This window comes from Ascaphus truei, chromosome 6 (assembly GCF_040206685.1).
Source record: "Ascaphus truei isolate aAscTru1 chromosome 6, aAscTru1.hap1, whole genome shotgun sequence".
In the NCBI taxonomy this organism is placed as follows: domain Eukaryota; kingdom Metazoa; phylum Chordata; class Amphibia; order Anura; family Ascaphidae; genus Ascaphus; species Ascaphus truei.
Window position 1 is genome coordinate 129,565,097 of NC_134488.1, and position 23,375 is coordinate 129,588,471.

At 47.2% G+C, this 23,375-nt stretch overlaps 1 protein-coding gene across 4 annotated transcripts in view; it reads left to right on the top strand.

The window, feature by feature from the left end:
* Positions 1 to 3,030: 3,030 nt before the first annotated feature.
* The window catches only part of USF2 (upstream transcription factor 2, c-fos interacting), a 53,770-nt gene continuing 33,425 nt past the window's right edge, over positions 3,031 to 23,375 (top strand). The window contains exons 1-2 of one of the 4 annotated variants that reach the window (XM_075606311.1): positions 3,033 to 3,446; positions 22,170 to 22,525. In XM_075606311.1, coding sequence (XP_075462426.1) covers positions 22,491 to 22,525 — 35 coding nt within the window. In that variant the 5' untranslated portion in view covers positions 3,033 to 3,446; positions 22,170 to 22,490. Of the gene's footprint in view, positions 3,447 to 22,169; positions 22,526 to 23,375 lie in introns of all 4 variants that reach the window. The other 3 variants (XM_075606314.1, XM_075606312.1, XM_075606310.1) reach the window with 3 other exon arrangements.

Below are 23,375 nucleotides of genomic sequence, written 5' to 3' on the forward strand. Positions count from 1 at the left end.
GAATGGTTCTGCATATGCAGCAGCGGGACTACATGTACCAGAGTCCTCAGGTGGGAGGGAAGACCACATGGGACAGTCCTAGCCAATGGGATTCGAGCAGGAGTGAGGAACAGGATATCCTCCACGTGACAGAGGAGCGAAGGGAGAAGGTAGTGTCCAGGGAGTAGTGCTTCCTGGACTAGGCCTAGACTTTGCCTCTAGACCCAAGTTAGGCCCTGAGACACCTGTAGAGGAGTGTTGCAGGGAAGGCCCCAGATAGGGACTCTTCCCATTATTATTATTATTACTGCGCCGGGACGGCCGCGCGGCGCTCTGCAGCCTGGGACCAGGCCACAGGACCCAGAGACATTGTGCGAGACCCTCCGGCCGGTACTCCCTGTGCGAGGAGGATGAGGACCCTTAGGAGAGAGGGGAATTGTATTGGAGGCCCCGCTACGTGGGACCCGCTCCAACAACCCGCGACAAGCAGCACCTGGGTACTGGAGTACCCAGGCAGGAACCCAACATGCACCAACATCTACAGGGGGTAGCGCTACCTCACATTTGGGTGGGATTGCAAGGAAGGGCACATGGGGTTATTGGTGCCAAGACACCCTCAGTACTTTGGGGGAACCACTCAGTGTTTGGGGGTCACTGCATTATACTGTTGGTACCTGATAGTGTGTGTTATCTGTGTTTATTGTTGTGTACAGTAAAGATTAGTTATATACATTGTGTGGTGTATTGCTTACTACTGTGTATTAGTTCCTGTGAGAGGCTATCCCGCCAACGCTGGGATCCCTCATAGGTGGAGGCGCTGCGCGCAAGAGAGTAAGAGCTCACCCCAGGCTCCCAGAGGCGGAGGCTCAGGCCTCCGGTGAGCAGACAGGTACAGCAGCACACGTAGTTGCCCGCGTAGTTCCCTTAGGCATAGGGAAAGGGGGCTACAAATATATATAGCTGAAGAACATATAGGTATAGAAAGTATGCTGTATAGACAGTACTACCGTACGTGGAACTAAAGTGCAGATATATGTTGTTGTGGGTGCACGAGAACAGTGAAGAGACCCCTAATCTCTCCTAAGTAATCTATAGAACACACCAGGTGTCCCCAGCACTCTAAATGAAAAGAAAGATAATGAAGCTTAGAAATACTATTGTATATTCACAGAGCAAAAGACATGCTACAGCAATATGCAAATGCAAAAAATGGTAGTGAGTACATACAGATAAAAGCTGAAGGGGAGGAGCGGTGGTGGGGGAAAGGGAGTGTGATATCATTGGCCAGGTGAGGGTGGGGTAGGGAAAACCTTAACAGGGAAGGAAATCTGTGCAGGAATATGTGGGGGGGGGGCAACGTTTCGGGGTTATGAACCCCTTCTACAGGCCCATTCCCAAAGCCTCCACAAAGTGGGACTATGGTACTTCCCAACTCCCTCACAACTCAATCCTCCTAATCTTAAAATTAAAAAGTGAAAGGAAACACACAATTATAAAGGCAACTGAATGCACACAGTTTTGCATGAAATAGGATCTGATATTTAGCCTGTGCGTAACCTAATGCAATAAACACCTGACACACTGTGGACATGGAAGCGAAAGCACACTAAAGTGTGATATATCTCATTGGGCTGGCAAGACTCTCAGGGATCCAGACCCTGTTACGCAATGGACCACAATGGGAATAGATAAACTTGCACAAAGGTCCAGTCACCAGGTGGGAACATTGAACACCAGAACACGGTTAATTACTTCTGACAGGATACGGTACTCCCCTGGCGCCCAATGAGGGGGCAGAGGAAGCTAGATCTCAGGAGGGAAACCCCAAGTCCAACTCCGTATTCATACTGCCTGGCGCCAGGGTTCCCGATGTCCCCAATTACCAGTCGTTCATATTAACAATCATTTGCACAGCACATAGAAAAACATTTTTATTTTGTAATATACAAATATTTAAGCGATCTAATGGATAAACACAGAATAAATATATGTGGAGATATAACGTGTATAGAAAGTTATAATAATAATAATATATCAATGGGACACCCCTTATTACACATCCCATACACCAATGGGATAATAACATTAGATGGAGCCACTTACAGCTGGATCTCTGTTACTGTGACGTCATCACCAGCAGACCCCCCCGCATGTCACACTGTGCATGACATGAACCAGGGTCACGTGCCGCTGGGAGCCTATCACATGACGCCGCCTGTGACAGTTCGCGGACCCTCCTCCCCCCCCTCCCCACAACACAGGGGAGACTCTGCGCGCTCCCGCTACCTCTCCCTTTGTTTATTGGAAGGGGGCGCGCGAGCGCGATGCTTTGGCGCTCAGAGGGAGATGGGGACGCGCAGGCGCGAGCACGTGTGAGGGGCCCAGCTTCTGTAGTAATAACACGTAAGCGGTGTCCAGAGATACGTGGGAGATGTATAGACACAAAGATATCACTTCTGCGCAACGTGTTTGTGTGTGACTGTATACAATCCGCGACATGCTGTTTCCACATATGTATAGTGTACACACGTATACATACACACGTTCGTTCCGCTGTACAACGCCCTGGGTCCATTTCTCTGGTTACAGTCCCGCCTGTGTGTGCTGGGCCCGCCCGCTCGTGTTTTCTTTTGTTAGGGGCCGCCTGTGTGTGCTGGGCCCGCCCGCGCCTGACTTGGCGCTTATGAATCAAGGCAAAAGTGGAGCAACAAATCTGCCCTTAAGCATTTATCAAAGGAACCATAACAATGGTTAAATGCACGATGATTGTTTTCTTTAATACGTTTGGAGCAGTGATTTGTCCAATTATTTCTCCGCTTGTAGCCTGCCACCGGTGTGTGCATTGCCCGGCCGCCCGCCTATGTGCTGGGTATGTCTCTCGGGCCCGCCCGCACCTTTCTATGTCCTGTGTGTCTCGGTCCCGCCCGCGCTTGTCTATGTTGCTGGGTATGTGTCTCGCGCCCGCCCGCGCCTGTCTACGTGCTGTGTGTGTCTCGGGCCCGCCCGCGCCTTTGTTTGCTGTGTGTGTGTGTGTCTCGCGCCTTCCCGTGCTGAGGCTCGCGCGCGCCCCCGTCGCTCTCGTCCCGTTCCCGCGCGGCTCCTCCTCCTCCGCGCTCGGTGTCCGTGTCGGTGTGAGCCCCCTGTGTGTCCGCGTGCGTGTGAGCGCGAGCTGCTGTCTCCCCGCCTCCCCTCCTCACGTGTCCCGGCGGTGGTGGCGGCAGTGCAGGAGAGGCAGGGAAGGGATCTCCTCCTCACATGACCCGTGTGTTTGTCCCCGTGATCAGATCCGCTGCCGGCTCCCCTCCTCCTCCCCCCTCCCCGGGCCGCCCCGGGCTCCGGCCTCACACAGCAGCAGCAGCCTGACCCCGGGGGACGCGGGCCGCGGCCTGCCCGCCGCCGCATCTCCCTCCCCGCCGCCAGCCCCGACACATGGACATGCTGGATCAGGGCCTCGCCTCCGCCGCCAGGTGAGAAATACAGGCCGAGGCTGCGGCCCGCGCTCTGCCAGCCGGACAGGGGGGTCTGTGTTATTATACAGCTCTCTGCCATTGTGACTATGGGAAGGGGAGAGCTAAGTGTGTGTTTATATATATTTTTGGTGTGTATGTATATATATATAAACTATACGTAAAAAAAAATATATATATATATATATATACACACATTACAATATATATATGTATATATATTAATTAATATATACATACATTTACATTATATATATTAACACACACAATCCCAGCTAGCTCTAACTCCAACACCCACCACATCATGTGTATATATATATATATGTATATATATGTGCTATGGAGCGTGGGAAAAACAGGGGTGCCCTCTGTGCTACATCCAAATGACATTTGGGCACCCCCTGTTTTTTGTGTGTGTGTGTGTGTGTGTGTGTGTGTGTATATACATATATACACAAACATTACATTAAATATATATATATATACACACAAATATATATGTATAAACACACAGGTCCTGTAAGTATATATGTTTTGGTGAGCACTTCATCCAGCAGTGGGTCAATGAGGGCAATAGATAGATCTATCTGTCTCAGGGGTGGCACAGTATGCGTTGCATATTGAAAGGTACAATACACCGGAACCATCACACTCGTCAATATAGTCGGTGGATATTGATCGACATTTTGGTCACACGTAACAAATAGTGGCAGCTATAGGTGCCCTTCGCGTCCCTGTGAAATGTGTGTGCATATTTGATTTTTATTAATTGAGCTGATGTTTGTAGGCGCAAGCTTTTATTTTGATTGTGTGGACAGTGCTGTCCGGTTTTGTAAGTACAGGCATACCCCGCATTAACGTACACAATGGGACCGGAGCATGTATGTAAAGCGAAAATGTACTTAAAGTGAAGCACTACCATTTTTCCACTTATTGATGCATGTACTGTACTGCAATCATCACATACGTGCATAACTGATGTAAATAACATATTTGTAACAGGCTCTATAGTCTCCCCGCTTGCGCACAGCTTCGGTACAGATAGGGAGCCGGTATTTCTGTTCAGGACGTGCTGACAGGCGCATGCGTGAGCTGCCGTTTACCTATTGGGCAGTATGTCCTTACTCGCCAGTGTACTTAAAGTGAGTGTCCTTCAACCGGGGTATGCCTGTACCAACCAGTATCGACCATTTGTTAGTTTTTCACTTATTTGGCATGGTCGGTTTATAATAATCGCGCCTGCGTTCCAAGTACAAGTGTATGTGTACAAGTGTGTGTATAGCAAACAAGTATATTTAAGAATACATCTAGTGCTGTTTTTTTGTTTTAGATTGTGTGTACATTGCATATTTGGTTAGAAACGTCCTGCATAACACTACTTACAGGAGATTATATTTTTAAACCCCTTTTCTGTGTAACAATTTTGAAAGAAAATGATTCAGATTCAAATTGGTAAACTTTCCAATGAAAGTCTAGGTATACATTTTCAAGATGCATGATTTCATTTTTCCACAATTTCATGTTATGTTAAAACACACAAATAATAATAGTTATGTAAAACACACCGGGTTCAGTCTATGCTTTGTGTGTATGTACCCAGATTGCAGAAAGCTACCCCTGGGAAACTTTCCTTTCATTTTTTTTCATATTTATGTTTTGTTCTCTTTTTTAGCGTCTTTATGCTTTCCTTTGGGACATTATTCATGTATTACTCACCCGCTCATCGAGTTCTGGCTGCACACTGCTTTCTCCCCATTTTCTATCTTCTTTTTTTGTTTACCAAAATGTTGTGCTTTTTTCTTTTTCACTATTCTAGTTTTCCAAAGGTATTTTATGTTTCCTGTAATTCTGTTTTTTGTCTGTTCGCTGCTTCTCCGTTTTTCTTTTAGCTCTCATCCCCTCCTCTTTAATTTTTTGCTTGAAAGCTCTTTAAATCTCATATGTGGATTGTTCAGATACATTTGGCAAAATGATGCACAGTACTTCAGACGTGTGCAGTGACAATTATAACGTATTTCCATGTTTTTAGTGCCTCCCTTTTGAGCAAGCTTTTCCTGCTAGAACTGTCTACAATTAGGCCCGGTACCCAAAAGTGTAGTCCCACCTACGACCAGTGTAAACTAATGTTAGTGATTTGTTTAAAATAACTCGTCATGGTGATTGTGTTATTTAAATAAATGTAATCATATTTCAAGGCAACATCTAGCTGTTTTTGTTACTTTTGAAGTTAGGAAGATTTCTCTTTCTAGTGGTCCCCCTCAATTTATCAACTCTTTACTCAATCTCTAGCCCACCCTCTCCCTGTTTTTGTCTGCACAAACTCCTGTATGACACTTATCCTACAAAAGGCAGAAGCTAGAGTAAGCTCGCACTATGTCTATGCTTACCATGTTTACAGTGAACGTAAAGGAGCGATTCATGCTGTTTTTTAATTTAAAACATTTTTAACATAGGATTGAAGCAGGGGGTCTCCATTGATTTCAGCTCCTAGACCCCTGCTTCCGGACATACTGGCCTCCGTAGCGGGTGCCGGTAGCAGCTCTGGCTGAGCTTGCTGTCCTTTTTAAAGTTCCCGTGTCACGTGGGCCAATAGGAAGCCGAACCTGATGATGTCACGGCTTCCTATTGGCCAGCAGGATGAGGGAGCTTTGAAACTCCACTATTACATGAACCCTGTTGGCCGAGCGGTTACCGGCACCCCCCTATGGATGCAAGTATCTCTGGAAGCGGGGATCCCCGGAGCTGATATTAAGGGGGTTCAGCTCCGGAGACCCCCTGCTTCAATTCAATGTGTTAAAAAAACGAGGACTATAAACAGTCATGGATTGTTGCTTTAAAACGATTTATTACAAAACGATTTAGGCTTCAGTCATTTGGAATAAATTCCTCAAACAGGTCACTGCCATTGGTCATTTTGGCCCTAGGAAGGATTGCCCCATTACATAATTCCTTAGATTTTGGTATTTTACTGGTAAGGGGAAGCTGAGGAGGGCTTATCGAGCCGCTTCCCTAAGTAGACTTTTTATAGAAATTACTTTCCCACTGGAAAATGGTAGCCTCATTAGGCCCAGATTCACTAAGCAGCATTTAATCACTGACACTACTGCAATGTTAACCAAAACAGGAACATGTATTATTTTCCCTGATTTAAATCCAGATTAACCAAGATAATTCTATGCAGAAATCTGCTCATTAGAATATTGTTAGCTAGCGTTATTTCTATAGTTATGGAGGCTTCTTTTTGTTTACATATGTGTAAATATAGCAAACGACAGGGGGTGCCCAGTGCTACGTCCAAATGACAAAACATACATGGTAATAATTACAAGGAATGATGCTTCAGTATTATTAATAATGCTAATGCTAATAATAATAAAATATGGTTTTTTAGTTAGAAATTTTGGCCAAAACATTATAAGCTTGCACACCAAATCGTCAAGGTAAACCATAATAAGTGCAAGTCCTACACTACACTGCATTTGTTCCCTATACCTCTGTATGAGGGGGAAGAACCATAATAGATTCATTACCTGCAGCAAGATGAGAAGATCCACCATTAAAAAGGGGGAGGTGACGTGAGCTCTGGGGGAGGTGCCACAACCTCCATACAACTGATTCCAGTCAGAAATTAATTAACACACAAACCCAGCAAGCTCAAACGCCCACACCCACCTAATCTTGACTATATGTAATGCCACATAGAGTGCCACTGGGCTGTGGCACATGAATATAGCAAACGACAGGGGGTGCCCAGTGCTACATCCAAATGACAAAACATACATGGTAATAATTACAAGGAATGATGCTTCAGTATTATTAATAATGCTAATGCTAATAATAATAAAATATGTTTTTTTAGTTAGAAATTTTGGCCAAAACATCATAAGCTTGCACACCAAATCGTCAAGGTAAACCATAATAAGTGTAAGTCCTACACTACACTGCATTATTCCTTTTAATTATTACCATGTATGTTTTGTCATTTGGACGTAGCACTGGGCAGCCCCTGTCGTTTGCTATATTCATGTACCACAGCCCAGTGGCACTCTATGTGGCATTACATATAGTCAAGATTAGGTGGGTGTGGGCGTTTGAGCTTGCTGGGTTTGTGTGTTAATATGTGTAAATATATTGCACTGAAAAAGGTTCTTGTATTTTATTTTAAATTAGTTACTGATAATTTTGTAAATCCTTAAGTGTTTTTACAACAGACCTAGCAATAAATTTAGTGGAATTGTGTAAATGTGTCAACGTGCATTTCTATCAGTGTTGTGAATTTTTTTTTCTAGTTTGTGAATTCATATTTTCTACGTAAAGATTGGTAGAAACTTACGTGGTGCTTTAGACCAGTCGACAGACACATCTAGAAATATTCAAGAACCGTGTTCCTGTTTAATGACCCTCGGAATTAAATAGTAGATCTATGGACAAGTAGGTAGTGTAGCATACTAGTTTGGTAACCTCCCAATCTGTGAGTGTGAAGGTAATTGATATAGACAGTTCAAAAACAGCAGCATATTAAGTCACTCAATTCATACCGTACCTTGATAAACCGCTTCGGCGTGAAACGCGTTGGTGCGGAGGCACCTTTGCTCTTTTTTCATATGACCAATAAATAATTCATATTTTTATGGAAAACGCACTTTCTTCGTCATATTTGCCTGTTATTGGTTTCCGTGAGTAGTGCTCTGTTACTCTTTCTATTTTTGTTTTACGTAAAGATTGGGGTGTACCCATTACTGACTAATCAATGACACTGTAAATATTGGTTGGGACACCGGTCTTAAGTATACCTTGAGTATATTCGGTGCAATATCTTTCTACATTTTTGGTAATATAGAAATGTTTCATTGACTTATTTGGGGTCACATGTTTGTAAAAATCCTAACAAAATTGTATCTTATACTATATTAGTGAAAGCACTGTATGTTTGCCTGCCTGGATGTCCGGTGTCCCTAGGGGAAATCTCATTGGTCCCTTGGGTCGCCCACCCCCGCACACCTCTCATTGGCCTGAGGCGGAGTGACGGCCCACACACACATACACACACACACACAACACAGCAGCTCTATACACACACACACAACACAGCAGCTCTATACACACACACACACACACAACACAGCAGCTCTATACACACACACACACACACACACACACACACACAACACAGCAGCTCTATACACACACACACACACACACACACACAACACAGCAGCTCTACACACACACACACACAAAACACAGCAGCTCTATACACACACACACACACACACACACAACACAGCAGCTCTATACACACACACACACACACAACACAGCAGCTCTATACACACACACACACACACACAACACAGCAGCTCTATACACACACACAACACAGCAGCTCTATACACACACACACACAACACAGCAGCTCTACACACACACACACACACACACACACACAACACCTCTCATTGGCCTGAGGCGGAGTGACGGCCCACACACACATACACACACACACACAACACAGCAGCTCTATACACACACACACAACACAGCAGCTCTATACACACACACACACACACACACACACACACACACAACACAGCAGCTCTATACACACACACACACACACACACACACACAACACAGCAGCTCTATACACACACACACACACACACACACACACACACACACACACACACACACAACACAGCAGCTCTACACACACACACACACACACACACACACAACACAGCAGCTCTACACACACACACACACACACAAAACACAGCAGCTCTATACACACACACACACACACACACACACAACACAGCAGCTCTATACACACACACACACACACACACAACACAGCAGCTCTATACACACACACACACACAACACAGCAGCTCTATACACACACACAACACAGCAGCTCTATACACACACACACACAACACAGCAGCTCTACACACACACACACACACACACACACACACACAACACAGCAGCTCTATACACACACACACACACACACACACACAACACAGCAGCTCTATACACACACACACACACACAACACAGCAGCTCTATACACACACACACACACAACACAGCAGCTCTATACACACACACACACACACAACACAGCAGCTCTATACACACACACACAACACAGCAGCTCTATACACACACACACACCCTCTGTCCCCCCCCCCCCCCCCCCCCCTCATGTGCGCCTTCCTGCACTGGCTCCGGACGGGAAGCGCGGCCCTCCTACCCCAGCCGCTCCCTTACCTCCCCGGCGCTACCACCCGCTCAGGTAAGTCACTGTGCGTCCCGCCTCAGCCTCAGGCCCACTGCGCGTCCCGCCTCAGCCTCAGGCCCACTGCGCATGCCGCCTCAGCCTCAGGCCCACACACACAGGGCGCTTCCTACCGCCGCTCAGCCAGACGCCACATCGAGCGGGCCCCGGGGGGGGGGGAGCGCGAGTCTTAGGCCCACTCAGGGCGCTTGCTTCCTACCGCCGCTCAGCCGCACGCCACATCGAGCGGGCGCCGGGGGGGGGGAGCGCGAGTCTTAGGCCCACACAGGGCGCTTCCTGCAGCCGCCTGCACGCCTCACTCAGCAGGACGGCACATCGGGGGACCAAGCGGGCGCCGGGGGGGGAGCACGAGTCACAGGGAACGGGGGGGGAGTCACGGGGAACGGGGGGGGCCACCAGCCGAACCAGCAGGGGGACGGACGCACGGAGGAGGGGGGGAAATGCCCATACATAAATTATGACAATACATATGCCCACTGCTCTCCACCCCCCCCCCCCCCACTCCCCTTTCCACCCCCGCTCCCCTTTCCCCCCCGCTCCCCTTTCTCCCCCCCCGCTCCCCTTTCTCCCCCCCGCTCCCCTTTCTCCCCCCCGCTCCTCTTTCTCCCCCCCGCTCCCCTTTCTCCCCCCCCGCTCCCCTTTCTCCCCCCCCGCTCCCCTTTCTCCCCCCCCGCTCCCCTTTCTCCCCCCCCCTGCTCCCCTTTCTCCCCCCCCCGCTCCCCTTTCTCCCCCCCCTGCTCCCCTTTCTCCCCCCCGCTCCCCTTTCTCCCCCCCTCGCTCCCCGCTCCCCTTTCTCCCCCCCCCCCCCGCTCCCCTTTCTCCCCCCCCGAAACCTTTACAACAAATACTCACCTATTGTTCCACGAGTTATAAATAATACTACCTATTACGCATTTACATCCCGGGCAACGCCGGGTCTCTCAGCTAGTATTATATATAACTTGAGTGCCAGTGCTGAGCGCAGTTTTTCCTATTACAATTGTTTAAATATTTTAGTCTTGGGTGCACCACCCTTTTTTACTTGGCACTGATGTAATAACTAGCACAAGAGTTATTTTCTTGTCTGTGGTTTTTGTTACCTTGTACAATCCTCCAGTAGTTGTCACTTAAAGAAATATAACAGACTACTTTTTAAAGTTTGCATTATAACTTTTGGGCATGTGCAGTTGGGAATTCCAGTTTAGTATACTTGAGCGTTTTAACCCTTTGGGTGTCCCTGTGCCATCCTGGGAACCATGAAGGATTGGTACCCAGTACAGCACGGCCATCTGTAGCATAGCGGCTGATCAAGTCCTGACTCTCAAGGAGCTCCATGCCTGATCAGAAAGGAAGAGGAGGTTTTCCTACTCTATTCCTGACTTCAGAGGACAGATTACACACAAGAAGCCATCGCATACTTATTGAGCAGGAATGTAGGTGCTGCGGGTTGTCCTGCCATTCAAGGAATTATAGAGTAAGAGAAATAAACTATAGTAACCCTGGCTTATTTTACACTAAACCTATTCTCCCCCCCCCCCCATTTTATTAGAAGCAACCTTTTAATATTGGCACATTTTTGTAAAGAAAGAAAAATGGCCATAGGGTCAACAAAAGAAACCTGTGAAATCACGTCCCTTGTTTCATATGAGAAATAAATAGGTAGCTTTGTACCCTTTTTTATTGGGCCAACAATGGTGGGGTATAGAAGCTTTCAAAGGTTCAAGGTTTTTAATTCAGTTGTCATTTGAAATATTTTAGTAGAATAACTGTTTCCATTTGCTGAATCGATTTTTATTATTGCAGTTTCTTATTTATCCCCCTCCCTCCTCCGCATGGGGAATGGAAGATTTACCCCAAAACCGCTTGTACCGTTGCAAGTTCCGACAGCATTAAGACTACATAAACCCTACAGTGACATTAATACCTAAGACTACATAAACCCTACAGTGACATTAATACCAACTTAGATTGATGTGCAGATTTTCCTTTTTTAAGCTATTCTTTATTTTTCCCTTTTTAACCATTAGCGGTATATTTCATTTTAAACCCTTCCTTTTTTGCGGGCGAGAGAGAGAATTTCTAAGAACTTTTTGTTACTCCACCCAGCTTCCTGCAACATTGACATTGCTGGAGATTTATGTTGCGCTGAGTAAATGAGATGAGTCTTTTGCAAAAACGAAAACCAGGAATTGATCCCATTTGGAAAGGTATTCACTTTCACAGCGTGTGTGTGTGTGTATATGTATGTATATATATATATCTATATATATATATCTATATATATATATCAGAAAATAGCCGTGTTAGTCCAGTTGCGATAGTGCTGAATAAATGAGTTCTTCAGTATTAGGTGACACCTTTTTTATTGGACTAACAATTTATGTCATAGGACAAGTTTTCCAGAGTTATCCTCTCTTCTTCAGGTCAAGCAATACTCTGCTAGACCTGAAGAAGAGAGGCTTAGGCCCGGGCCATAGAAGGGTGAGGAGATCCGAGCCGCGCTGAGGCTCGCCTGCTGAAATCTGGGCGATTTCATGCCCATACAGGCGAGCCAGCGGGCGCGATCGGAGCCGGGGGGAGGTGGTTGGAGGCGGGCAGTAACATCGCTGGGCCAATCGCCCGCGACGCACTGACGTGCGATTTTACTTCTTGCTGTCTATGTAAGGCCACGTTTATAGTGCCTGCGTCACTCCTCTTCCTCCTCCTCATAGAGCAGTGGTTTTTTTTGTTTTTTTTAAACTTCTTGTTAAGGAAGCCTATAATTTCATTTTGTGAAATTCTGAGGAACCCCAACACTCATAGCATATCTAAGAGAAGTTGTATTGTAAAAAAAAAAACCCTCTCTAATAGCGCGTCTGAGATCAGATGCATTGTAAGGAACCCCAACCCTCTCTAATAGCGCGTCTGAGATCAGATGCATTGTAAGGAACCCCAACCCTCTCTAATAGCGCGTCTCAGATTAGATGCATTGTAAGGAACCCCAACCCTCTCTAATAGCGCGTCTCAGATTAGATGCATTGTAAGGAACCCCAACCCTCTCTAATAGCGCGGCTGAGATCACATGCATTGTAAGGAACCCCAACCCTCTCTAATAGCACGTCTGAGATCACATGCATTGTAAGGCTGCGGTCCCAGTCATAACTGACACGCGCCGCGCCCCCCCCTCCCCCCCGCCGGGCGCGCGTGCACAGCGCTAACTGCGGTCTGACAGGGAGAGAGGGAGCTTGCGACGGGAGGGGGCTGCTTGGGGATTTGCGGGGCGTGGCCATCACGTCACGCGTCAGGTTCGCCCTCATTGGGTGAACCGCTGGCGGGGGCATGGCCACGCCTCCGTCGCAAGTTTTAAACTCAATTTCATTGAGTTTAACAAATCTTGCAGCACGGCGCGGCTGCACCTTCAGCGTGAAGGTGCGTACTGGGCCCTTCCCCAATGAGGGGCGGTACTTACGCGCACAGCGCATGCCGAGCCGTGCGCTGTGGCAGTGACTGGGACCGCAGCCTAAGGAACCCCAACCCTCTCTAATAGCGCGTCTCAGATTAGATGCATTGTAAGGAACCCCAACCCTCTCTAATAGCGCGTCAAATCAGATACATTGTATGAAACCCGACCCTCTCTAATAGAGCAGCTGAGATCAGATGCATTGTAAATTCTTCTGTATTTAGAACACATTTTCAAATGACTTGGAAATTGCAGGGAATCCTTTAGGGTTGCTCGGGGAACCGAAGGGCTCCTAGTAAACATCGTTGAAAAACATTAAGTTAGAATAGAAGCGTGTTAGGAGTTCAGGCCTTACTATAGGAGGTGTTATGCAGCAATTTTATAGTTGCTGTGCTCATTAATTAATTCTAAAGCACATTTCTCAGCAATGGATATTTGTAACCGTCGCAGCAAAGCCATCTATTTTACCCAATATTTTTCCAAATTGGGAAACTACTGGATACCTTCTAAATACGGATACTGATCAGGATGAAATGGAAAGGTAAATGTAAATTGGAGATCAACGATTTTACTCAATAGTTCCCTGGAAAATATACCTTTTATGAACAGTTTGCAAAAACCCAACAAAATTAGAACTATACCTTTTCTTTCTGCTGACATTGATGGATTAACTATTTGTGGTATTGTTCTTTTGGCTCCAGAACCCTCCAAGTGGCTGGGTGTCTTCCAACTTCATATAAAGCCCTCGGACTCTGCAGTTATTTGGACAGCCTCCCCTGGGACCTCTGGTTTAATGGATCCTTTCACTTCTCAGTATATTTGGTCCTATGATGTTGCGGGTAACATAACAAATTCATTGTTGGATATTACAATCGATACTGTTGCTAAGGGTCGTTTTTATATCCCAGGTCATGTTTGTATGATGTTGGACTAGTTTTGTCCTTAACTCTGTAGAACACTCGGCCCTCTATTGGCGATATCTTATACTATTACTATCCCAGTGACCCATGCGGACACGCACGTTCCCACTTTCTGCTATTTACATTGAATGCGGTGAGATTGTTGATGTGTATCATTATTCTATCCTTCTCTTTGGTTACTCTTGGACCCTCTCGGGCTCTGACTTTAAGTTCCTGAGATATTTATCTTTACCTTTTATCTGCGGGTCCAAATAAAGATGCCGCCGGGGCCGTGGAGTAAGGCTACGGCCCCAGTGGTCACAGCTGCACGCGCACCGGAGCGTCTGGCGGCACGTGCACCCATTTCAGCCGCGACCTGTGGTCTGCAGTGGAGAGCAGGCGATCCAGTGGTGGGGGGGTGTGCCGGAATGCGGCCATGACGTCACGCGGCTGGTTCGCCCTCATTGGCTGAACCGCCACAGTGACGTGTCCAATGCTCGGCTTCTGCGCCAAAAGACAAAAATCTTGTCTTTTGGCCAAGGCGGTCGTGCATCACACCTTACATAGTTACATAGTAGATGAGGTTACAAAAAGACGTACGTCCATCAAGTTCAACCTATGCTAAATTTAGACAACAGATACTTTATCCTATATCTATACTTACTTATTGATCCAGAGGAAGGCAAACAAAAAACCCCATTAAGGGGAAAAATCAATTCCTTCCTGACTCCAAGAATTGGCAATCGGATTAATCCCTGGACGACTGGGGCCAGCCCGATAGAGGGCTATGTTCTGGTGTGTGGAGTGAGCACCGTAGCGCGCGCAGCAGCAGTCACTGGGGACCTAGCCTAAGGCCTCGGGCATGGTCAGCGCTTAGGCGCTGTCCCATGCTGAGGCGCGCTGCCGCAATGAGAGCGGCTTTAGCAGGGGCTCGCGCACACTTCCATACGCTTGCGGAAGCGTGTGTCTTAACAAATCTTACGTTTCTGAGCACGCCGGAGCGCAGGGCCGGTCACGTGAGCGGTTCGCCCAATGAGGGCGAACCAGCTCCGTGACGTCACAGGCCCCCGGACGGCGCGCGGTCTAAGGCCAGGGAAAGCAGCTGCTTTCCCTCAGCCTCCGCGCGGCTGAAGTCTGTATGGACTCAGCCTAAGGCTTGCATGGCAACCGTATTCTCTCCAGACCCCAGAAACACCAGCACATACAAAGGGAGTAGAGGGGGGGGGGTGTCATCAGCTCTAAATAGTGGGGTTCAGCCCCAAGGGACCCACAGTTCCAATTATGTGGATAAGGCCAACAAAAATATTGGGGGGGGGGGGGTGACTGGAACTCATGTAAAAATGTCTAATAAAATGTCATGCTGAATGGGGCAGTCTCACCCACAAAAATCGTTTGAGAGAGGCACAGGATAACAGAATATTTATAGCCATGTTTTATTTAATTTCTCTTTGGAACAGCTAGAAATGTTGGTGAATGGTCTGCCCCTTTAACACATACATTGCTGAAGAAGCACACAGCGTCATTGCCCACTCTGCACACATTGAACCAAAACTGAACCACTGACAACCTGACAATAGAGGCTTAACATGCTGAATGGAATGAATGTGAGGCAGGGGAGTGACATGGAGTTAGAAAAGAAAGAACTCTCCCAGCCATCACTACGGCCTGGGAAATGCAGGATACTTGTGCAGTTACTATACCAGCTATTGTTTGTTCCCTTCACATCATCAAACTGGCAAGTCTTGTTTTGGCCATGTGTACCCACAACGAAATAATTAAAAATGATACCAAAAATATTGAAGTAGAATATGTAAGAACAAAATAATATGGCTCCATTCTTTCACTGCCGTGTTCAATGTGTATAGGGATTCCGCTTTTAGGTTTTAACCAATAAACCCTGGAGGTGAAGAACCCTTTCCTAATGGATTCCACCTCTTGTGGCCGCCCGTCCACAGGTTGGGAATAAAGGCATCATGGTAACAAAAAAACTACCGATTTAAACCCCAAATTCAAATGCATGTTAAAAAAAAAATGTTTTAAATGAATTATCACTGATTTAAACTCTTTTTTTAAAATAAAATGAGAATACTGGGAAACCCAGACAAATAAACACTGATTTTATGAAAAAATAAACACCAGCAACGGGGGGTGGGGAAATCCAGTCCTCAAGGACCACCAACAGGTCAGGTTTTCAGGATATCCCTTCAGCACAGGTGGCTCAGTCAAAGACTGCACCACCTGTGCTGAAGCTGGGGTATCCTTAAAACCTGACCTGTTTGTGGCCCTTGAGGACTGGAGTTGGTCTCCCCTGGACACGACACGGGCATCTCTTGCTGGTTAATGGGTTTCATGGCTAAGTGCTGGCCATCCTGCTGAAAGTTTCTTTGGCAAATTATCTTTGCATACAGTATATTAAGCTACAAAATATGCTCCAGCCAAACCACTTTGATTGGCTTTGCATCTAATCCCATGCTCTGTTTAAAAGCTGTGTGAACAGCAGAGCATTTGCCTGTATGGGTTCCATGTAAATGGATTTCAGGCAAAAGGGTGACACATTGTGTGCTCATTTGCATGTAATTTCCCAGAATCCCTTGCTGCAGTGGGAGCACTGTATGCTAGGTGATAATGGTGAAAGGCAGGGTTGCAGACCTAAGACGTGAATGTGCTCACAAGTGATATTCTTTATCGGCTATATGCCAACAGTGGAGGTTTTTTGTTGCCATTTTCACCCACCATAACTTAAAAAATATATATTTATATTCCTTTGAAAAGTAATTTTTGATAATAAAATGATTCCTTTATTTCAAGGGAAACTCCACATAAGGGCAGAATTACTGTTAAAACGTCTTTTTCGAAAGGGGTTATGCTATGTTTATTCTTTAAATGAAGCAATTTTCGGTGTAGAATTGCAGCCAGAGGGGTTAGAGGCAGCAGTCATGTCTGTGAAATGACACACAGTGGCATGTGTAATGGGTTAAATGTAGCTGATGGAGACCTTTAAAACTATTTTGAAAGTATACATATTTTGTTTTTCATTATTCCATGTGAGACATACTTTGGAGAGTTTTTTTTTTTAATCTTGATCTGACGTTATTTGGCGATCAGACGGGCAGTCCTCCAAGCTTTTTTTCTTTGTTTTTAACTAATGACTGTAGAATTGTTCATTGAAAAAATGCAAAGCATATTCATATTTTATAAGATGCAGATATGTAAAACAGTGAAATCTTTCTTAAGGAAGACAGTTGCACCAATGTCTTTTATTTTTTTATTGATAATATAACCCGCTGTGTTTGAATGTCCTTTTAATAAAGGGGATTCAAATGAATTGTCGTGCTTTAGCCACATGGTCGTGTCGTTGGCATTTCTAGGGCAGTCTTTCTTCACATACTGTACATGCTCACTTGGAAAAGAAAATAATTTGACTGCATGCCCCCTGATATTTGCTGCTGTCATTTGGAGTGCGCTTCAGAAAAGCGAAGATTATAGGGGAATGTTTCCCACGGAAGAAGGGCAATGGGTCAATGTGTTGTCATCTGCCTTTGCTTTCCATGGTTCTTGGTCTCAAAAATGCACTTTAGTGGTCGTGTTTTAGGAGTCCTGCATATGTTACATCAGTTCTTTGCTGATTCATTATTATTATTATTATTGCCACTGCAAGACCTCTTAGGCCCGTAATATAGTGGGCGAACAAACGTGCCGCACACTTTTTGTGTGTACGGGTCCGTGCTGCTATGAGCGACAGTCTTGGAAGATTGTGTGTGTGTTTAATAATTTATTAAATAATATTTTTTTTAAAACGTACAGTATGAATAAAAATTATTTTTATTGTGCAACATTGATAAATATAAATATATATATACACACACACATACACACATACATACATACATACATTACAGCGGCGGTAGCAGCACAAATACTTACTTTTCTGAATCTTCCCCCCCTGTCGGCCGGCTCCACGCTCACTGCCGTGCGCGTGGCCCTAGCATACAATGTCTGGCTAACCACAGCCAACTATAAGTGCCGCACACACGGCGCAGCAAGCGCGCCCTCTATATTACGGGCCTTAAAAGCACTCTGAGAGGCAAAGGATGGCTGTAGATTGGATCTGGATAGCTACAGTATGTTCACTTGATTTGTAAGGCCTGGGACATAGTGAGTTTGTCCGGGCTGAGGCACTGGCCTTACACAGCGCGCCGTCGGGGGCGAGCCAGTGACGTCAAGGAGCTGGTTCGCCCTCATTGGGCGAACCGCTCACGTGACCGGCCCTGCGCTCCGGCAAGCAGGAAAATCTCAAACCTCCGTCAGACACGCTTCCCCAAGCGTGCGGACGCGTGCGTGAGCCCCTGCTAAAGCCGCTCTCATTGCGGCTGCAGGGGCTCAGTGACGAGCAGCAGCACGGTTATGCGCTGACCATGTCCGAGGCCTAACTCTAGTTAATCCTGTACTGTATTTCTATCGGGCCATGTAGGTGTTACCTGATGCAGTTGTTTGCTCCTCCTGAAACCGCATGATGGGGGGGGAAGAGAGAGTTAATTAAAATGCAGGGAGGATACTGTTCATTAATTGTGTGACAGTTGAAGAGGTTTCCTTGAGCTGACTGCTGCAAAAGAAAAGTGAAATGACTTCAGAGACTTCAGTATGGATCTAATTTTGAAACCTTTCACACTCCATTTCTTCTTGCTCTTAAATCTCATTTTCACAACCAGCAATTGTGGAAAATGTGACTGTTTATTGTTTTTTATGTATACTATAGGACAATCACACCATGCTTTTACCATTTATTTTTTTGCCTTTGGCTATATTCCAACGATTCTTCTTTTTGAGTCGCTACATGGGAGGGAGGGAGCCTTTGGTAAATTCTGTCAAGAATTGGAGGTAGGTGAATTGGTCTGAATCCCGTTTCCCAGATTGACCTGAATTTTCTTTTAAGTCAAACCGATCCCCACACCAAAATCCGTCTGTGAATTGGGTACTGATAAAATCTGAGCATACATCCAAATCCGCCGTTAAATCCATTCAGCCCAGAAAAACCGAGGATTTCCATTGTGCGCGTGGGTAGGTAAAAGTGTATAATCTATCCCCTCAAACCTCCCTCCAAATAAATTAGGTAGAGATGCCTCTGGGGGAAAAAGGAGCCTGCCTGAGGTACCCTGGGAGATACGCTAATGGATATGCAAAGTATATTTAAATGACTTGCTTCTGCCACTTTCTGAAAGGCTGTCCATAACTGGGTTGACAAGCCAAAGCCCGCGTCCATAGTAAGCGCGGTGTCGCGTGCACCGCACACAGAAGCCTGAAAGGCAATGTACACTGCCATAGCGTGCACGAGCGTGACGGCGCAACCAATTTTTCGCGAGGCAAAATCTTTTGGGTCACAAAGCGGTTCAGCCAATGAGGGCGAAATTGGAGCTGCTCTTGGTCGCATCTCCTCCCACAGGCCACAGATCGCCTGTGCTGCAGGCGCGCGTGATGTTGCTGCAGGCGCGCGTGATGTCGCGCGTACCTACTATGTACAAGCTCTAAGGCACCTAATGGCTGGATTGGTGTCACTCAACAGGATTAGAACCCACCATCTCTGCTACTCTGGGTATCGGCTCTAGTAGTGAGAGCTAAACCATCGGCTCACTTGTGAGCTCTACTTCTCACTGAGTGCTCATACCTATACAAAGCACTTGACCCTCTTCTGGGATAGAGCATCATATGTAATAAGCAGTCTTCTGCCATGCACATGAAACCTGCACTGTAGGTGCAGGAGACCTTGGGAGGCGTGGCCAGTGATGTCACACGAGCGATTTGCCATTATTGGCTCTGGCACTATGGGCACCCGCGACAGACTTCAGGTATGTGTTTCGGCGCCATCGCCAACACTATAATCTCGGTTTTAGGCTTGCAAAATATAGGTCTCTCTCCACTCCCCCCCACCCCCCCTTAGACTATACTTGATGGACGTATGTGTTTTTTCAACCTCATCTATATCTATAAGTCTCAAATAATGTTTGTGTGTGTATGTCTTCCCCCTGTGTGATTGGCCCTGTGTTCCCTTTGTGTCATTGGCCACGGACGCGCCCCGCTCACCCCACCACTCACATTGCACCTCTTGCCCTCACTTGGATTAGGAATCTCACTTAGCAGGACCATCCACACCACTACCACCCACCGCTTGGCCTCACCTCTCCCCCACCACCAACCCCCCTCCCCCCGGTCACACCACTACCACCCACCGCTTGGCCTCACCTCTCCCCCACCACCAACCCCCCTCCCCCCGGTCACACCACTACCACCCGCCGCTCGGCCTCACCTCTCCCCCACCTCCAACCCCCCCTCCCCCCGGTCACAACACTACCACCCGCCGCTTGGCCTCACCTCACCCCCACCACCAACCCCCCGGTCACAACACTACCACCCGCCGCTTGGCCTCACCCCCACCACCAACCCCCCTCCCCCCGGTCACAACACTACCACCCGCCGCTGGGCCTCACCTCTCCCCCACCACCAACCCCCCTCCCCCCAGTCACATCACTACCACCCGCCGCTTGGCCTCACCTCTCCCCCACCACCAACCTCCCTCCCTCCGGTCACACCACTACCACCCGCCGCTCCTCTGCGCCGGCCTCACCTCGCCCCCACCACCAACCTCCCTCCCCCCGGTCATACCACTACCACCCGCCGCTAGGCCTCACCTCTCCCCCACCACCAACCCCCCTCCCCCCCCGGTCACACCACTACCACCAGCCGCTTGGCCTCACCTCTCCCCCACCACCAACCCCCCCCTATGTACAATACATTTTGTTACATCAGCTAAAAGTTTATGGATTAGACACTTTTCACTGTATGCAGCACGCGCTGCCCCTCTGGCAGTGAAAGGGTTAAGCCATGCCTCTATATATATATATATATATGGGTGCGGTGCACAAGGGTGTTTGTCTCTTTTTTTTTTTTTTTTTTTAGAGAGAGAGACGGCAAACGGCTGCTTCTGTGCTTCTGGCCAAGCGTATAAAATGCAGTGTTCTCAATCTCAAAAGGCAGATGAAATATTAAGGGCAGCAAACCCATGAATTCCTCGGCTCCCTGGCAGTGAAGTGGTTAATGTACAGTTGTTGCATGCCTGAGGGACTAAAGTAGCCTTGCATTTTTAATTAATGGGCAATTAAGAGAACGAATGCCCTCCCAGAACAAAATAATCCTTTTATGTCCGAGATGTAGCATTGCCACAAGTCTTAGGCTACGTCCAGGGTGAATCCAGCCGGCGCTGAGGGAAAGCGGGTGCTTTCCCTGGCCTTCGACCGCGCGCCATCCGGTGGCGTGTCGGGGGCCTGTGACGTCACGGAGCTGGTTCGCCCTCATTGGGTGAACCGCTCACGTGACCGGCCCTGCGCTCCGGCGAGCGCAGAAACTAAAAATTTGGTAAGACCTATGCTACCGCACGCTTGCGGAAGCGTGCGCGAGCCCCTGCTAAAGCCGCTCTCATTGCGGCTGCAGGGGCTCACTGCCGAGCAGCAGCGCGCCTCAGCACAGGTCAGCGCCTAAGCGCTGACCATGCCTGAGGCCTTACCTTATACTAACTAGAGGTGTCACACTTTCACCATGCACAATCGACCCTTTATTTGCATATAAAAGTCACTGCTCAGAGTTTGCAAACTATTTGCTGTGTGTTAAATCAATGTGCATTGAGAATTTGTTTAATGCAGCCAACTCGCAAAGAGAAGAGCATGTTGTGAACAAGACTGAACACACCTGAGATACATGGGAAATATGCTAATTTGTATATGCGAGGTGTATTCAAATTAACACACAGTTCCCAGGCGAGTTCAGTTTTGTGCACAGGTATCGCTCTGTGTATTTTATAAAGGCGTGTTTGGTGAGGTGTATAAATCAATGGGGACTCACTCTTTCTCCCTCTCTCTATCGCTCTCCCTCTCTCTATCGCTCTCCACCTCTCTCCCTCTCTCTCTCTCTCCACCTCTCTCTCTCTCTCTCCACCTCTCTCTCTCTCTCTCTCTCTCCACCTCTCTCTCTCCACCTCTCTCTGTCTCTCCACCTCTCTCTCTCTCTCTCTCCACCTCTCTCTCTCTCTGCATCTCTCCATATTGCAGGCTCTGAATGGGAGTTGGCAGCATTAAACGAACTTAAAATGTTCGGTGAATTACTTGCGATTTGTCGCTGAGCTGGAATTCATTGGCCAAAACGCAAACTGATGGTGGAGATGGGATTTTTGAGAAACATCTAGTCTGTAAAAGTCCTGCAAACTGGTTCCCCGGGATCGATTTTCATATATATAGAAAGAACAAAAACGACGAAAGAACTTCCGATGAACAAGCGCAGTCATTTTCTGTCCCGTCTTATGTTTGCTCGTTGTAAAATGACTGAGGCCATCATTACCAGATAAGGATTTGAAATTCAGAGAACCCAGTACGATGAAGCGCAATCATCTGTCACAGGAGTCGCTAAAGTAAAACTTTCACTTTACGGGTCATTTAACCTGTTTCCCCGTGTTTTCTGGAGGGGGGGGTGGGGGAGGGGTGCTGTGTAGAAATGCCTGTATGTATATATGTGTGTATTACCCACACCCATGGCTCGACGTAAAGGACGCATCGCAGGTAGGTGGAAATATCAGTGTAGTGAAACGCACATATCCAACGTGTCAGTCCCTAGGACCTGGTGAAGGTGTTATGCGGAGGACCGAAACGTTGGATTTATTTGTTTCACTGCACTGGTATGTTCACTTGCCTGTGATGTGCTGCGTCCTTCGTTACTTTGAGCCGTGTGTGTGGGTAATGTGCGTCTCTATCTGATTATAGTGATGCGTGCACTCACCTTTGCCAATTCCTACATTAGGTGTGCCCGCTGGTTACTTTTTTTGAGATCGAGAGAGAAGAACATGGAAGCGCCAATGTGCACCCGATATGGCACTCCAATTTCGTATCTATGCACCAAATGGGTAGTGCACGCGCCAAGAGCAAATCCAGAGATGGATAAATACTCCACGATGAAATAGACACAGCACTGTAAGGTCGAATATCAAAAGGTGATCTTTATCGTCTTTACAATGCTGTGCCAATTTCATCTGGGTCTGGGGGAGTATTTATCTTTCTTTTGATTTGCTGGGTGAAGAGCATGGAGGCTCCATCTGTCGTGGCTTCCTATTGGCCCATGTGATATGGGGGATTTAAACCTCCATGGAGCGCCGGCAACAACTCCAGCGTGAAGTATCTCATGAAGCAGGGATACCCTGGAGCTGAAATTAACACGATGCAGCTCAGGAACCCCCCTGCGTCCCACATAGGGGGAGGAGCATTAAC